Source organism: Pogona vitticeps, chromosome 4 (genome assembly GCF_051106095.1).
Source record: "Pogona vitticeps strain Pit_001003342236 chromosome 4, PviZW2.1, whole genome shotgun sequence".
Lineage (NCBI taxonomy): Eukaryota > Metazoa > Chordata > Lepidosauria > Squamata > Agamidae > Pogona > Pogona vitticeps.
The window spans coordinates 130,552,380-130,568,873 of NC_135786.1; the positions used below are offsets into that span (position 1 = coordinate 130,552,380).

A 16,494-nucleotide genomic window follows, 5' to 3' on the forward strand; every position below is an offset into this window, starting at 1 on the left:
ACGCTGCTTATTTTAGCCAAACAAGCCACAGAATGTTGGTTTCAGAAATACGCCAGCAGTTTCTGAGCAAGAAAAACCTCAACGGGGCCAAAATCCCTAGTACCTCAAATACTTATATCTTTCAAATTACGGTTTTAATATTTCAAATAACTACTTAAATCTTCCAGATTGTAATTCAAAACTTAAATATGAAATCTGGAAAGCACAGAGAGAGAGCAAGGGGGAGCAAGCTCTTCCTTACTGCAAACGTGTGCAACTGTAGAGTTCATGTGATCTTATCTACTACAAAGCACTATTGTAAGACTTCAAAGTAATTATGTGGTTAGAGTGCCCCAGACCCTTTGAAATTACCCCACATTACCCCACATAGTGGGAAGGAAAAATCTCACCAACATATCTTTAAGAGACATGCCCAAATATCTTTGTAATGAAATGATTGGTGAGTGGCTCATGCAGATTCGTTATATAAAATAAGGATTTCTCATGTTTTAGGGACTACAGTTAGAAACAAAAAGAAGCTATAATCTTCAATTACAATGTAAGATATAATAAATTATGTTTCCGTGAAAGGGTTAGGATTCTCCAACAGTTTACAACACTGTCACTTTGATTCCTAGGATTCTTGAACAAATGCATACCATTTCAATATAAATTGGTAGCAAAAACATGCTCTGTCATATTCAATATGATTTTTTAGAAAGAAAGTAGCAATAAAACTGAACTAAAAATGTAGTAACATATATTACTTGGTTGACTGATGACTCATAATGGGTTCTTACTGATATTAGATTACCAGTTTAGCACTGAATAACTAAGATCATTTATTTTTTACAATTATATAATGTATATAAGGACAGAAAGGAAAACATACCCTCAGTAATACTAACCGTTGCACAGAGCAGGTCCTGTTGTTTCCCATTCTCAGACGACGCAGGGATACTGGGACTGAAGACCATGAGATCACTCTTGGCACCAGACTCCCCTGCCACACTAGCTAAGATGTGGCTGTGACGATTGGAATAGGACCAGCTGCCCACTTCACTGGCACATACCAATGTGGCAGTGCCAGGACCATACACCATGGCCTCCTTGGCCCGACACGGGCATCGCAGGGCAACATAGAAGACAACTGCCAGTAGGAACAAGCTGGACACTGAGCAGATGGCAATGATCAGGTAGACATTGACAGTGTCGCCCAGGGGCTTCGAACCCTCACTTGTCCTAGGGAGGCGGATATCAGTGTGGATGGCCTGGGCACTTGTCACCAGGGACACACTCACAGTGGCTGTGGCCGAAAGCGGAGGCTTGCCATGGTCCTTCACCAGAACTACCAGGTTATAACTTCTGCTGCCCTCTGCCTCATCCAGAGGGCGGATGGTACTGATCTCACCACTATATGGGCTCACACGCCACGGACCGCTAGTGCCCTCATGTAGTTCATATCGCAGCCATGCGTTGTATCCTGAGTCGGCATCCAGAGCATGGATCTTATTCACCATGTGCCCAACAGACACAGGAATCACAAGAAGAACAGGCTTCTCCTCCATCTGCCAAGACACTGCAGGGGCATTGTCGTTCTCATCTACCACAAAGACTTGAATGGTCACATTGCCACACAAGGAAGGCAGCCCAGCGTCCTTGGCACTCACTTGGAACTCCAAAAGCTTCATCTCCTCGTAGTCCAAGGGCTGCAGAGCATAGAGCTTCCCACTCTCCGAGTGCACAGAGATGTAGCTGGAGAGGGGCCAGAGCTTCTCGTCCAGCCAGTAGCTGATGAGGCTGTTCTCAGCCACGTCTGGGTCAGAGGCAGACACAGTGAAGATGTGAGCCCCAGGTGGGTTGTTCTCCTTCACAAAGACCGTGTAGGAAGGCTGCAGGAAGGTGGGTGCATTGTCATTGATGTCACTCACTGGCACTACCACACTACTGCTGGCTGACAACAATGGGTCCCCATGGTCCTGTGCCATCACCACCAACTCATACTCGGCCACCTGCTCCCGATCCAAGAGCTCAGCTACTACTAAGGAATAGTAATTTTTGAAGGTGGGCACCAGTTTGAAAGGGAGCCCAGGAGGCCAGAGAGAGCAGCTCACTTGCCCGTTGGCCTCAGAGTCCTTGTCTGAGACACTGATGAGGGCCACCACAGTCCCCAGTGGGGAGTCCTCTGGCACTGGCACAGAAAGGGATGAGAGAGAGACCTCCGGAGCATTGTCGTTCACATCCAACACTTCAACGATCACTTGGCAGTGCCCAGACAAAGATGGATTGCCTTTATCTTCAGCCGAAACATGTAGATCATATACATTCATATCTTCAAAATCCACTTTTCCAACCACTCTGATTTCTCCTGTATTGGCATTTATGCTAAAAATCTTCAAAAAATTTGGTGGTACATGACTAGTAAAAGAATAGGATATTTCACTGTTAACCCCTTCATCTAAATCTGTGGCATTCAGTTTCAACATTAATGTTCCATTAGCTGCATTTTCCCATAATTTCACTTTGTAAACTGACTGGTTAAACACAGGAGGGTTGTCATTTATATCCAGCACATGAATCACCAGCTGGACTGTGCCTGTGAGTTCAGGTTTGCCCCCATCGGTGGCTGTGAGTAATAAGCGGTGCACAGGGTTTTCTTCTCGATCCAAAGGCTTCTTTAAAACAATGGCCAAGGGCTTGTTGTGCTGGTCCTCCGATCTCTGCTCTACACTAAAATATTCATTGGGCCTAAGCTTGTAAGTGAGCAGAGCATTCGTACCAATATCAGCATCAGAAGCTCCCTCTAAGGGGAATCTTGTGCCAGGGGCTGTTATAATTTCAGCTATGCTCAAAACCTGCTCACCTGCAGAGAAAACTGGAGCATTGTCATTTATGTCCCTGATTTCTACCTCCACGTGGAAGACCCTCAGAGGTTTATCTACAATCATCTCCAGGTGAATGGCACACTCAGCATTCTTGCCACACAGCTCCTCCCTGTCTATCCGGGAATTGACAAACAAGATCCCGTTCTGCACATTTACCTCAAAGTGGTCTTTGCGTCCTTTTGACACCATCCGGAACATCCGAGGCACCAGCTCCTCCACCTCCAGCCCCAGGTCCTGAGCGACGCGGCCCACAAAGGTGCCATGCTGGGATTCCTCCGGCACAGAATAATGGAGCTGGCCCTTCCCCATCTCCCAGGCGGTGTGGAGCAGCATCAGCTGCAGCAGCCGCTTTGCCAGGGAATCATCTTTCCAGGCAACCATTGCAGACCGAGACACAACGCCTTGCAGTCTCTTCTTCTTTTCAGGGGGAAAAACCACTTTTTTTGGGCAGAATGAAGATCAGGAGGATCCTAGGAATTCTTCCAAATCGCTGCTGACATTATCATGTCAATAGACACCAGGGCTTGTTGCATTTGGTCCTTGGAGTCGCTATTGTGAAGCTGACAGGAAAGGTTTCCAGTCTTTCCGAGGGAGGAGCTCTCCGTTTTTCATCCTGTGAGTACCTTTCCTTAGACAACAGTGACCCCTTGTGAGTGGATCTTGAAATAGACAAGCGGTTGAGTAAAAACATGTGTTAAAATATTTTGCACTTCTATATGGTGCTTATGCTTTTTCAGTTTCAAGCTCAGCTCTTAACTCCCATTCCTTGTTCTAATCAGTTAGTTCTAAGAAATACCCTACAACACTGGTCTACAGCCAAAATATGGATGTGATTGTGTGTGGCGACTGCAGTTAAGCAGCTGTGTATTTGTGATGGTGTGAAGTGACTTGAAAGTTCTGTCTGCACTATTAGAGCTGTGATACTTTATTCAGCAGTCAATGTCCAAGAGTGATGTGGCATTTTGTAAATTCTCTCAGTTGCTGGTACAAAGCATTTTTTTTATGTTAATACACCTTGCTATTTATGAGAGCACAAGGCCCTCTTTTTCTCATCCAGCTTCTTTCTTTTACAATAAGCTTCTTCATACTGCACTCCTTGGGAATGTGGGAATGAGTAGCCCCCAAATGCTGAGCTACTAGTCTCTCTGATACACAATGGACATTACATAGAAGTTGTAACAATCCTGCATTTATTTTTAGAACAGTTCTGATGTGATCATGAGTAGAGGAACTGCTATCTTCTGACTACTTTTCAGCTTAAAATCACCTCAGTAATTTTTCCTCATCTCCACACAGAAAAGACACAGGTAGTCTTTTTCTTAATAGTGAAAGAGCCACTTGGAAGCAATTTTTAGCACAAAAATGGCTTCTACAGGTCCTTTGCTTGAAAACAAGAGGGAAAAGGTACAGTAGTTGTTGTTTCATATGTTGTTTTTTAAGAAGCCAAGAAAAAAGTCATTCAGGGTTGCAATTTAGGCCATACAATGGAAGGTCTTAAACAGTCCAGGTTTTAAAGTAAGAGCTCTGAAATCTCCCCCCCCCCCCCCCGAGTTGGCATATATAGGAACGGACTGCATGTCTTACAATCCAAGTTGAGGTAAAACTTTTTTCTTGCTGAAAGTAACAATATAATGGGGTAGGTAATAATTTTCCTATAACTTTTTCACACCCTTCACTAAATGATTTGCCACATTTGAAAAACATAAACACCTATAATCAAGAATTTAAACTTACTGCTGAGAATCATTAAGAAGGATAATGTGAATGTTCTTTCAAATGAGGTACAGGATGAAAAAATAAACACCAGTAAACTTCACATTGCACAAAAGCAGCTAGTATGGATTAAGGATTTAAAATTATGGAGTGGGCATATTTATGGATATATTATAGTTGTTTTTAGTTTAGTTGTGGCTGTGTACTCTACTTGATTTTATATGCAGCATGTTGACTGTTCTGGCCTACCATGCCAGAAAGTGTCAGCTCTCAGGCACTGTGTTTTTATTTTCTATTCTACGTCTATGCTAAGTCAAATTGACTTTTATTGTTTAATCTGAATTTTAAAGCTTGATTTTACTGTTTTAATATAACTGTTATTGGCCCAAATCCTGTTGCTTAGCTTAGTGAATTTCACCAGAGTGAGCCCATTGAATCAGTTGGGATTTGATGACTCAACTTTTCCATAAGTTCTATTGATTCAAATAGACCTATTTTAAAGGGCCTATGATTCACTTAACATAATAAGTTGGAATCAATGGCACCTACAGAGCAGTTGGCTTGCCAATTGCCATTGGTTCAATGGGCTTAACCTAGCGTAATTTACTAAGATCAGCAACAGGATTTTGACAGCTGTATTTGTCCTTAGTATAAATTTTATACAACTTTAACGTTTTGATCAGAGAGAATAAAACTGAATTCAATAAAGGAAAAATATTGTCTCCTCACATGAAGTCTTGAGAACAGAACACGTGCTATAGGACAGACACAGGACTCCCAAACACACCTAATGCATAGATAAAACAAGTTGAACTGGAAGCAGTACAAAGAGTTAGGTTAAATTTTCTCTTTAGTGCAGTGGGGCTTGCATGCGTATTTTTTATCCTTAATACTGGAAATCAGGGAACTTCAGAGCAGGACTTGGAATATAGTCGGCAGTGACACCAGGTGTGGGGCAGGAGAACATAGCTGGAAAAACTGAGTCAGTTTTCTGTGCTGAATTCACTCTGTACCCTTTGGCAAGGGTCAATTTTCAGCCTTGCAGGTCCTCCACTTTCATTCCCCAAGTACCAAAACAATGACAGTTCACAGTAAACCACTGCTTTGTGCAATGCGATTTTGTGAAGCATGTAAAACTGTGAGGAGAATGGATGTACATTGTAACATCAGAGAAGTCATTTCTGGATTCTGTTTTTACTGGAATTCCTACAGGAAAAAACATTTCATAGTGACCAAGGATGTTTACACCTGGAAGATGAACTTAAGTTACCTGAACTAAAGGTACAGGTATTTGTGTACTCTGAGCTACTTGTACAAGAAGACTTTCTCTGATTGATGTCCTCCCTCTTTCTGCCCCACATGCCCTCTTCATCCTGGGGATTCCTCAACAGTCAGGGGTTCAAATGGGTCTGCTGTAGAGAAGAGGGAATCTCCCCATGCAAACATAAATAAATCTTATGTCCCTTGGAAAAGTCATGCTAAAAATACCCAAACATTAAAAGGAAGGAAGGAAGGAAGGAAGGAAGGAAGGAAGGAAGGAAGGAAGGAAGGAAGGAAGGAAGGAAGGAAGGAAGGAAGGAAGGAAGGAAGGAAGGAAGGAAGGAAGGAAGGAAGGAAGGAAGGAAGGAAGGAAGGAAAGAAAGAAAGAAAGAAAGAAAGAAAGAAAGAAAGAAAGAAAGAAAGAAAGAAAGAAAGAAAGAAACCACAAATACCAAATATCCAGTTTACTTTAGAAAATCTAAGACAAATTTTGTTAGAGTATATACATCCAAATTATCATTTTTATATGAATTTGGTATTTTAAAAATGGATCCTAGTTGTCTAGAGGTTCTTTTGTTTGTTTGTTTTTAATACATTCTATATTCCTCCTTCATTTCCATTAATGTGTACTCAGTTCAAAACATCTTGTTTTTCTTTTCTATCTATTCCATGCCCAAACAACCATCCCAAGTTCAATATTAGTTGCCTGTGTGTAACATTAAAATATCAACACATTACCTGTTGCCTTCAGGGTGCCTAAAGCAATATGAAAACAAAACTGCAGCTGAAGAAAATGATTGCTTAAAACACAGACATGTAGCTCATAATTTCCCCTTAAAACAGTAATTACTGTCCTACAATCTGTTTCAGTAGTGAATGGCTTTCTGTACAGAAATGCATGTATTTGTTCACACACAAAAGAGGCAAAGTCTCTTTTTCTACTACAGCATAATGTCTCTCTGGGTTGGAAGTGTGGGAAGGCAGGACAGTAAGATCAGGAAGAGGAAGAAATGTGATCAAGGAGTGTTTTAGGACTAAATAGCATTCAGTGTTACTGCTAGTTCTTGTTAGCTATTCATCCTATCACTCTAATGTTTAATGCTTTTTAAAGTTATTTCCTGTTCATATATTGTAAAATTCTATGTTGGGAGTTCCCTGGGAAGGATTTCACCTAAAAGGCAGTCTAAAAATATTTTAAATAAATAACAATAGTTTTCTCATTTTCATCAACATTTTTGGTAAAGTCTCAACACTGCCAGAAAAACTGGTATATTTTCCATATGAACAACAGTCTTAGACTAATTGTAATATTTAAAATGGTGGTGATTATCCAAAATACATTTAATTCAAACCATTTTTCCAAATCTAACAGTATAATACTTGTTAGTGATAAATACTTGCATGTAAATAATCCATAAATGAAGACTAATAAGTATTAAATGAAAACATTTTCCTGAATACATGAGCATTTTACAATTTCATTTTCTGATTGCTGTTTTTAATCAAGTTGGGGTGTTATACTGTATACATTAATCTGAAAGTTACATCTGAAAAGATGTGTGTTGGATTACAGCTTTAATATACAGTCCTGTTTTTCTGATAATACTTACACAGAAAATGTATTGCATTATTGTATACAGATCAACATTTTCAAACTAATTCAGTTCAATTTGTTAAATACCATGGCATATTGTAATCCAGGCAGAGAGTTTTGAAAGAAGTTATTGTCCTATTTCAAACATCGTTGGAATAGAACTTTTACAAAAGCGTCTATTGGTTCAGTAAAGCACAGATAGGCTAATTGTTTCTACTACCTTGTTGTAAAAGATTTCCCATTGATAATGCTGATGCTAGTGATGATTAAATTATTATTGTTGTTGTTGTTGTTGTTGTTGTTAGTAGTAGTAGTAGTAGTAGTAGTAGTAGTAGCAGCAGCAGCAGCAGCAGCAGCAATAGTAATATATAATTTTTAAAAATCCACTCCACTCAGTCAGAAGCCTTTTCATCCTATACAAGTACACATCTATTTCTTTTTGCCATTTTTGTAATTAAATACTTGTTCAATATAATCATAGAGTATATTGCATGGTAAGTCTGGTGTATTTAGAGCCTTTCCATTTCTGAAGGAGGTCAGGCAATTTGACAGCAACTTCAAGCAGCCTGACTTTTTTTGAGGGCAATATGAGAGGGACATTGGAGGGAACAGAAGAGGAATTTCTACATATATATTATATACAGTGGTGCCCCGCAGAGCGACAATAATCCATTCTGAAAAAAATTGTTGCTATGTGGTTTCATCGCTATGCGGGGCAAAAAAGCCCATAGGAACGCATTAAAACACGTTTAATGCGTTCCTATGGGCAAAAAACTCACAGTTATGCGGAAATCCTCCATGCGGCCGCCATTTTCGCTGCCCGGTATGCGAGAAAAGGGCACGGAAACACTGCGGGTGGCCATTTTGTTCTCGGTGGCCATTTTGGAACGGCTGATCAGCTGTTTTTTAAAACATCGCTATGCGAAAATCGATAAGCGAAATGCTTACCGATCATCGCAAAGCGATTTTTTGCCATTAAAAAGATCGCAATGCGATCACTTTTGCGATCACAAAAAACAAATTGCTATGCGGATTCTTCGTTAAATGGGGCGCTCGTTAAGAGAGGCACCACTGTATATTAAAGACAGAAAATAATGGGAATACATGTTCAAGAAAGTAACTAAACTGCATAATAATATAATTTAAATGGTCAGCAATCTGGGAATTGTTTTGTCAAATAATTTGATGAAATGGAGAGAGGCAAACAATTTTACACCGTGGAAGAGTATGACAAGACATTTAAAAAGAGAACATAATCTAAAGCGCTTTCTAGATTGGTAAAAACCCCATGTTAAAACTGCAGTTACCTAGATCTGTTTGTTTATGAAAATTTTCCAGCTGAGATAAAATAATAAATAACTTCATGGCAAAAAAAGACAGAAATCCAGAATAGTTTTAATAATACTGAACACCCAAAGAGGAACATTATGTTGAAATATTATAAAGTATTAATAATCAGTAACATTACTGAATGTAATAAGATGACACATGTAACATTCAAAGTTTTTGAGAACTAAATAACTGTGGAAGTCCTTTTTCTCAATTGCCATGGGCATATTTTAGGAATTTTCAGTAACTCTAACAATAAAATTTAAAGATGCTTTTGTCCCGCTGTAGTGAGACACTGAAAAAATATTTTATCTTCCTTAACAATTTCTTTATAATAATGATAGTTCTCATAACACTGGTTTAAAAAGTGTGATTAAAATATATTAAAATCCTAGTGCTTGAAGAGAGTCCAGCCTTCTCCTGAAACAGAAAAGCCACAACTAAACCTCCCTAAGAAATGACTATGCAATGTCTATTTAAGAATCTGGAGTGAATGAGAAGCCATTCTCCTCCAAGGTACTCCACCACATTGTCAAATGGCTCTTACTGCTATGCAGTGAAAACCTCCTGTCTTGTAGTTTGAATCCATCACTTCAGGTCTTACTCCCTTGAGCCAATTATTATAACATATAAACAGATTTATTTACAAAACTATTGTTGTTATATTTATTTGTTTTAAATATTTATATCTCAATTCTTTGTCCACCAGGGCCTTGAAGCCAATGCCTGGATAAACAAATGTTCGAGCTGAAACCAAAATACAGTGGGGTCTTGACTTAAGAACGCCTTGAGTTAAGAACATTTTGACTTAAGAACCACTCTCATAGGAAAATATTGACTTGACTTAAGTACTTAGATTTGAGTTAAGAACTGAAAAAAACCCACGTGGGAGGCAGGGAAAGTGCAAAATTTGAACTTTCAGTTAACTGTTGGCCAGTGAAAAAGGGTGCCTGTCTGCTTCCTCACTCCTCCCAGCATTTAGAGAGTGGATTGGGAGTCTTCAGACTGCCTGGTACTGCCTGGACTGTATTTTCCCTGCCTTCCCTGAACCTTTCTTGACCTAAGAAAAAAAGAAACAAAATATCCCCCTCTAGTGGTCGTAGGCAGAATAGCAGCTTCCCATTAGTTTCTATAGACGGAAAAGAGCACATACGGATCAAATGGTTTTCAATGCATTCCTATGGGAAATGCAGATTTGACTTGAGAACATTTTGACTTGAGAACCGCCTTCCAATACAGATTAAGTTCTCAAGTCAAGACCCCACTGTAATTGCATTGTTGTTGACAGAAACAACACTAACAATTTTCTCAAATTGGAATTCCACTCTTTGGGCAAAAATCTGTTTTAAAAAGTATGTGAAGGTACTCTTGTTGTCTGGGCAGCTATTTAGGTCCTAAACCATTTAGGACTTTAAGTGTCTCATTTAATGTCTCACCTGTCTCATGAATTGGGCTTGGAAAGTACTGCACTTCCTTCATAAAACGTGTATTATTGTCCTGCCTATTAATCTACATGTTTGTGCTCTGAATTTGGATCTCTGTGTTTACATCACTGCAAAAATCTAGATATATAGTACTACATTACACAGAAAAACCTACTATCAGCAGCACAATTTTACCTTATGGAATGTCGTCAGCCTATTACTATGTTTTTATAATATGGATAGAAGACAGTAATGACAGAAGGATGGTGAAATATAATAATTCATTTATAAAACAATGCATTTCTGCAATATACTTTCTACAGTACAGTGTTGTGACTTTGTCTGACACAAGCAGAAGGAAAGAAAACTCCAGCTATAATATGAGATCTCTCCAATGATACATTCCAATTACAATATGTCAAAGTTCTATAAGCAATAAAACATTTTTGACATTTCCTTTCAATTCTATCAATTGCTTTCTCTGAATCTAACTCTAGTGTACCTTATTTTGAGAAAGGGAGTCTATTAAATTTATAATTTTTCTTGGCTTCAGTTGCTGGTTGAAGAAGTTGTTCACTAGTTGCCCACCACTACAGTGCATTTTCCCTATCACACACAGATGAGTGTCTTCAAGCCACCCACCTCTCTTTTTTTAAAAACAGGTAGCTTTAGTAAGTCCTTAAAATCTTAAACTTTCAATTTTTTATTGAAATACCAGCACTGCCTTGCACAGTTTTGGAGCAGGGTCAATTAATTTAAACAAGATAACTGTGTTGAAAAGAACCCTGCATTTGTCAGCAAACCATCTTTGACATCTGAGTCATAAACTTATGGACCTGAAGAAGGACCACAAATACTAAGATTTTAGAAATATCTTCAGTATCATATAGAATCTAAAACTTTCATGAATTTTCAGTCAATTAAATATGGTAATAGAATGATAAGATCCAGAGTGAACAGAATCTGACAAACCACCAGCACTAATTTCAAACTTTGGATATAAAACCAGGGCTTGAAGAGGTGGAGTTAAAAAGTAATTTCAGAACCAATTCCTCTTAAAAAGTAGTTAGTTACCATAATAGTTGGAGGTTAGACCTTGTAACCAGTAGTCTCACCATGCTTGCCCAGGATCAGTTGCACTATTGAGTACTCATTAGAGAGAGTTTGCATAAGGGTGGTGTCCAGTGCATTCTCTGGTGCAAGTGAATATGCTTGCAGTCTGTTAATTAGACTGCATGCTTGCAGTTCAGTTCACTCTATCACTTTCACAACTTGTGTAATTCAGCACAACCATACTAGTGGGTATGTTCATTTTGCTAGCATGATGTTGGATTTACATGATTTACATGATGCTGGATTTAAGTAATTCCTTATTTCCTTGGTTCTCAAAAGAAACTAAAATAATCTTATTTGGTTTTTTTTTATAAAATCTGAATTAAACAGATACAGCCATAACTACAAAATCAAAGTGGAGGAAATTGTTACAAGATTCATTTTTATTATTCCTTTTTCCATCTAATTACACAGGGAAATAAAATAAATCAAATACCTTAAGATCACAACTGCACCCCAAGTTGATAAAAGTAACAAAAGTTAGAGTAACACCAGAAAAGAAATGATATTATCCTTATCATAATGTAATTTAATTTGTTATAGTGGCTCTAACTGCTGTACAGTTAGAGTTGATAAGAGATTTCTGTCACCTCTGTTGGAGAAACCAATGTGCTTTTTTAGTTTTTTGGCAACTTGGGAAGTTTGCACTTTTTTCTTTTTGGCAAACTTTTTTTTATGTCTGTTATTACAAATAATGTTACTGATTCTGCATTTGTATCTCTCACTTGTACCTCTAAAAAAACTAAAGAAACTTGTACTAGCCACATTCTGAAAGGATGAAGTCTCTATGTGTGTCTTTCCTGAAATGGAGAATACAATACAAAAACTGTGTTTTTGATACCTTCCCTCTCCTGCCTCCCTAGCGGTAGAACTAGCTATTGATGGGACATGTCTGCATCTAGTATGTATTTCCTGGTGAAACACTTTGAGAAGCATATCAGAACCCTATAAGGAAAGACTTGTGGATAGCATCCTGCAATATACAGGACCTGTCTTCAATGGGGGGGGGAGCATTCTCTTATACTGTATCTTCACTTCAATTAACACTAAAGTATAGTGTTATATACCACCAACACCAGCACTCCAGCTACAGCACATTGCTAGTGGTGTGGAAGAGCCAAAATGAAATATAGAATTCAATAGGCTTTCAATCTAAAACAGCAAATTTGCAATATAGTCTGTCAAGGATAATTTCCACACTGAGGCAGAACAAGGCCTATGAAAATCAGCAGTCATACTTGACAGGTGTGCAAAATGCTGCATCATGCAGTCCGGGATGATGCAATGTCTACACTGATTGGATGTATGTAATGTGCATGCGTATAACTGTGGGGACATGTGGAGAAGATGTAGGATCTCTTCTAATGAATGTCATGCTGTCATGCTCCTGGTTTGTACTGCTGAACTTCTGTATATACTGTAAATATACTTGGTGTTGGAAGAAGCTGTCTTTGTCTGTGTCATTCAACTGGACTGCCTGGACTGAAACAGAAACTCTGCTAATTTGCACCAACAAGGGGTTATGCTCCCAGAGACATCTGCCTTGCACCAGAGAAGCCGGTGAGTGCCTGAGGGTACCACAGAGGCCAGAGGAATCAGTCCAGAAGTGGAGAAAGTCCAGTAAAGTGAGCGTCCTGCCATTTAGAGCCCAGGAGGGGTAAAGGATGGAGGACAGAGATAAAAAGGCAGTAAAATGCAGTTGGGGCAGCAGGAATGGGAGGATTCCCTCTCACAAAGCTAAATGAACGGAACTATCTGACTTGGTCAGTTAAAGCCGAAATGTTGCTGAGAAGGGAGGATTTGTGGAAGATTGTTTTCAATCCCCCCCACTGCCCTGAATGAGGAAAAGATAAAGCAAAATTAGAAGCCTTTAACAACAATAGTTCTGTGCTTAGAGGACATCCAATTAATACACATGATGGACTGACCTCAGCTAGGCAATGTTGGCAAGCTCTGCACCATGTCTATGTTTAGGACTCTGCTGGCAGCAAAGTTGCTCTGACACGTAAATTATACAGAGCAACGCTTGACTGTGATGGAAGCATGTCAGAACACTTACAGCAGATGAGAAATCTGTTTGTGGAGCTTGAGCAGAGGGGCATGCAGCTCACAGAGAATCACAAAGTCTGTGTGATACTGAGCAGTCTTCCAGAAGACTATGATGTGCTAGTAACAAGCCTTGAATCCATGCCAGAGTGGGATTGTTGAAGGAAGAGGAAAAAAGGAATGAGAGGTCCCAAGACAGAATGAGAGGTCCCAAGTCAGAATGAGAAATGACATCCCACAGCAGAGGAGAGCTGCTTCCAGGAGTGACAGAGAACAGACGGGAGAGGCTCTTGCTGTATGACACTGTTTCAAGTGCAGATCGAAAAAGCATTTGCAAAGGAGCTGCAGAGAAAAAGAAACTAGCCAGAGAAGCGGAGGCAAGAAGCAAGGGAAGATTTCTCTTGTACAGGCTTCTGATAAGGACTCTAAGGTCAACACCTGGATTCTTGACAGTGGAGCTGTTTGTCATTTAACTCATAAATCAGATCTGTTTTTTTTCCCTGGGTGCTTTGAATCACAACTATTGAGCCTGGCAAAAGGGGAGGAAATGGTCAGTAGAGGGAGAGGGAACAATTTACGTTCCAGGTTTGGAAAGGAAACTACTTTACATGGTGTTTTGCTTGTGCTCAATTTAGACTGCAATATCCTAAGTGTCTCATGTTTGGACAAGGAAGGGTTTACAGTTACATTTGCTGATAGCACATGTACAATTAAGAAAGGGAACAGGGTGTGTGCCACAGCAAAACTTGAAAATAATTTATATGTACTGAAGGGAAGAACACAAAACAAAGTAACACATGCTGTAGTCAAAAACACACCACCACATGACCAGTGCGCTCATTTCATGCACAGGAGATTGGGTCATGCTAATTTCAGGGTAGTAGAAAAAATGCAAAAGATGGCAAAAGGTTTGAAAATGAAACCCTGTAAGAATTTTCTGGATTGCAGTGTATGCACAGTTGCAAAATCAAAGGTCCAAAGAATAAGCAAGGAAAGTAACAGACAAACACAGAGGCCTTTCCAGTTGGTCCATGCAGATATAATAAGGCCTCTAGCGCCATCTATGGGGGAAGCTAAATATGTTTTAGTCTTGGTCAATGACCACACACGTTTCTCATTCTGCTTTCTCATGAAAAATAAGGCAGAAGTGTTTTATCATTTCAGGGCATGGGTGAACTTTGTGAAAAGACATTATGGCCAAAAGGTGGACCAGCTGCAGACAGATAGAGGATCTGAATTCATGTCTGGAAAGTTCCAGATGTGGCTGACAAAGATACGGATACATCACAGAAAAACAAGTCCCTAGTCTCCATTTCAAGTGGTGTGGCAGAACGCAGGAATGGAGTCCTGCAAAACATTAAACAGGCTCTGTTAGTGGATGTTAAAATGAGTAATTTGTACTGAGGAGAGACGTTTCAGGTGGCTAGCTACATAGTTAATAGAATTTGGTCTTCAGCCGTAGAACAGACCCCATATTTCATGTTATATGGCAAAGAACCTTCCCTGCAACATATTAGAGTGTTTGGATGCAGTGCCTGAGTGCACATTCCAAAAGAATCAAGGAGAAAAGGGAGAACAAAACCAAAAAAATGAGGTTTCTGAGGTATGAAAAAGGGTCTAAAGCATATAGATTCTTAGATGGAAATAGAAATGTGGTTATTTCCAGATCAGCCCATTTCTGTGAACAGGAAAATTGGGACAAGGTTCATGCAAACTGAGAAGTGTTCATACACATAAACAATGGTGGAAAATCTCAGGAAATAGAGGTGGTTCCAAAGCAAGAAGCTGAAGGAAGCTCAAGTCCAAGCAGCTCGGAGGAGGAGGAATGTAGTGAGGCAGAAAGTCAGCCTGTTAAAGAAGAACCAGAGGTTCTCAGAAGGTCATAAAGATCTAACAAAGGAATACCTCCATCAAGGTTTCATGGGGGGGGAATAACAGTTTGTCACGTGTTCCAAGAATCTAAGAATGATGAAGAGGTGTTGCTTCTGCCTGAGGCAGAGAAAAGGAAATGGCAACAAGCCATGAAAGAAGAGTTAAAATCCATGGATGACCATGGAGTGTTTACAGAAACCACATTGCCACCAGACCATAAAGCAGCTGGAAGTAAATGGGTCTACAAAAGAAAAAATGCAGATCAATGGGGAATATAGGTACAAAGCCAGACTTGTGGCTCAGGGATACACACAAACAAAAAATGTACACTATGATGAGGGTTTTTTTCCCCAACAGTAAAGGCAGAATCTTTGAGGTTAACTCTGGCTGCTTCAAGAAATTACCTAATTTGTCACTTTGACATAACTACAGCATACTTGAATGCAGATCTGCAAGAAGAACTATACATGGCTCAGGCACCTGGGTTTGAGAGTTCTCAACCAGGAATGGTGTATAGGTTAAATAAGGCAATTTATGGGTTTAAACAGTCTACATAATATTGGAACCAGTGTCTTGACTTAGCATTGAAAATACTGAAGTTTAAGAATAGCCAAGGCAGACCCTTGCCTTTATGTCCAAGAAAATGGAAAAGAACAAAATATTTTGCTAGCATACGTTGATGACATATGCTTTATGTAAAAAAAAAACAAGCTCAAATTGATCTGTTTGAAAAACAATTGAAAAAAAGAGTTCAAACTAAAGAACCTAGGCCAAATGCAGAATTATGTGGGGGTTCAAATTCAGAAAAAAGACAAAGATTATGTCCTAAATCAGAGATTAAAGATAGAGGAAATGCTAATAAAATACAATATGCAGGACTGCAAAAGTATACAGACACCCACCCATGACAGCAGATTTTCAAAAGTCAGAGGATGAAAGCAAAGAGTTTGAAGAACAAGAAGTGTACCAATCAGCAACTGGAAGTTTACAACATCTAGCAAACTGGACAAGGCCAGATATTGCTGTAGGAGTCAATATTCTGAGTAGGCATACTGCAAAGCCAACACAAAAACACTGGTTGGGGAAGAAAAGAATATTTAGATACTTAAAACGTACCCTTGACACATGTTTATTCGTACAGCCCTCTAGTTATTTAAAATTAAAGGTTTATGTAGATAGTGATTGGGCCAACGACATAGCTGACAGGAAATCAGTACCAGGTTTCACAACAAAGTTTGTTGAGACATTGTTGGGATGGAAATCAAGAAAGCAAAGTTCC

At 39.4% G+C, this 16,494-nt stretch overlaps 1 protein-coding gene across 9 annotated transcripts in view; it reads right to left on the reverse strand.

Moving 5' to 3' along the window:
* The window catches only part of LOC110082095 (protocadherin alpha-C2), a 239,021-nt gene that overhangs the window by 167,206 nt on the left and 55,321 nt on the right, over nt 1–16,494 (reverse strand). For 2 of the 9 annotated variants that reach the window (XM_078392493.1, XM_078392503.1), the window contains exon 1: nt 888–4,862. The exons of the other annotated variants lie outside the window; for them this stretch is intronic. In XM_078392493.1, coding sequence (XP_078248619.1) covers nt 888–3,245 — 2,358 coding nt within the window. In that variant the 5' untranslated portion in view covers nt 3,246–4,862. Of the gene's footprint in view, nt 1–887; nt 4,863–16,494 lie in introns of those variants that run through there. 9 annotated transcript variants of the gene reach the window in all.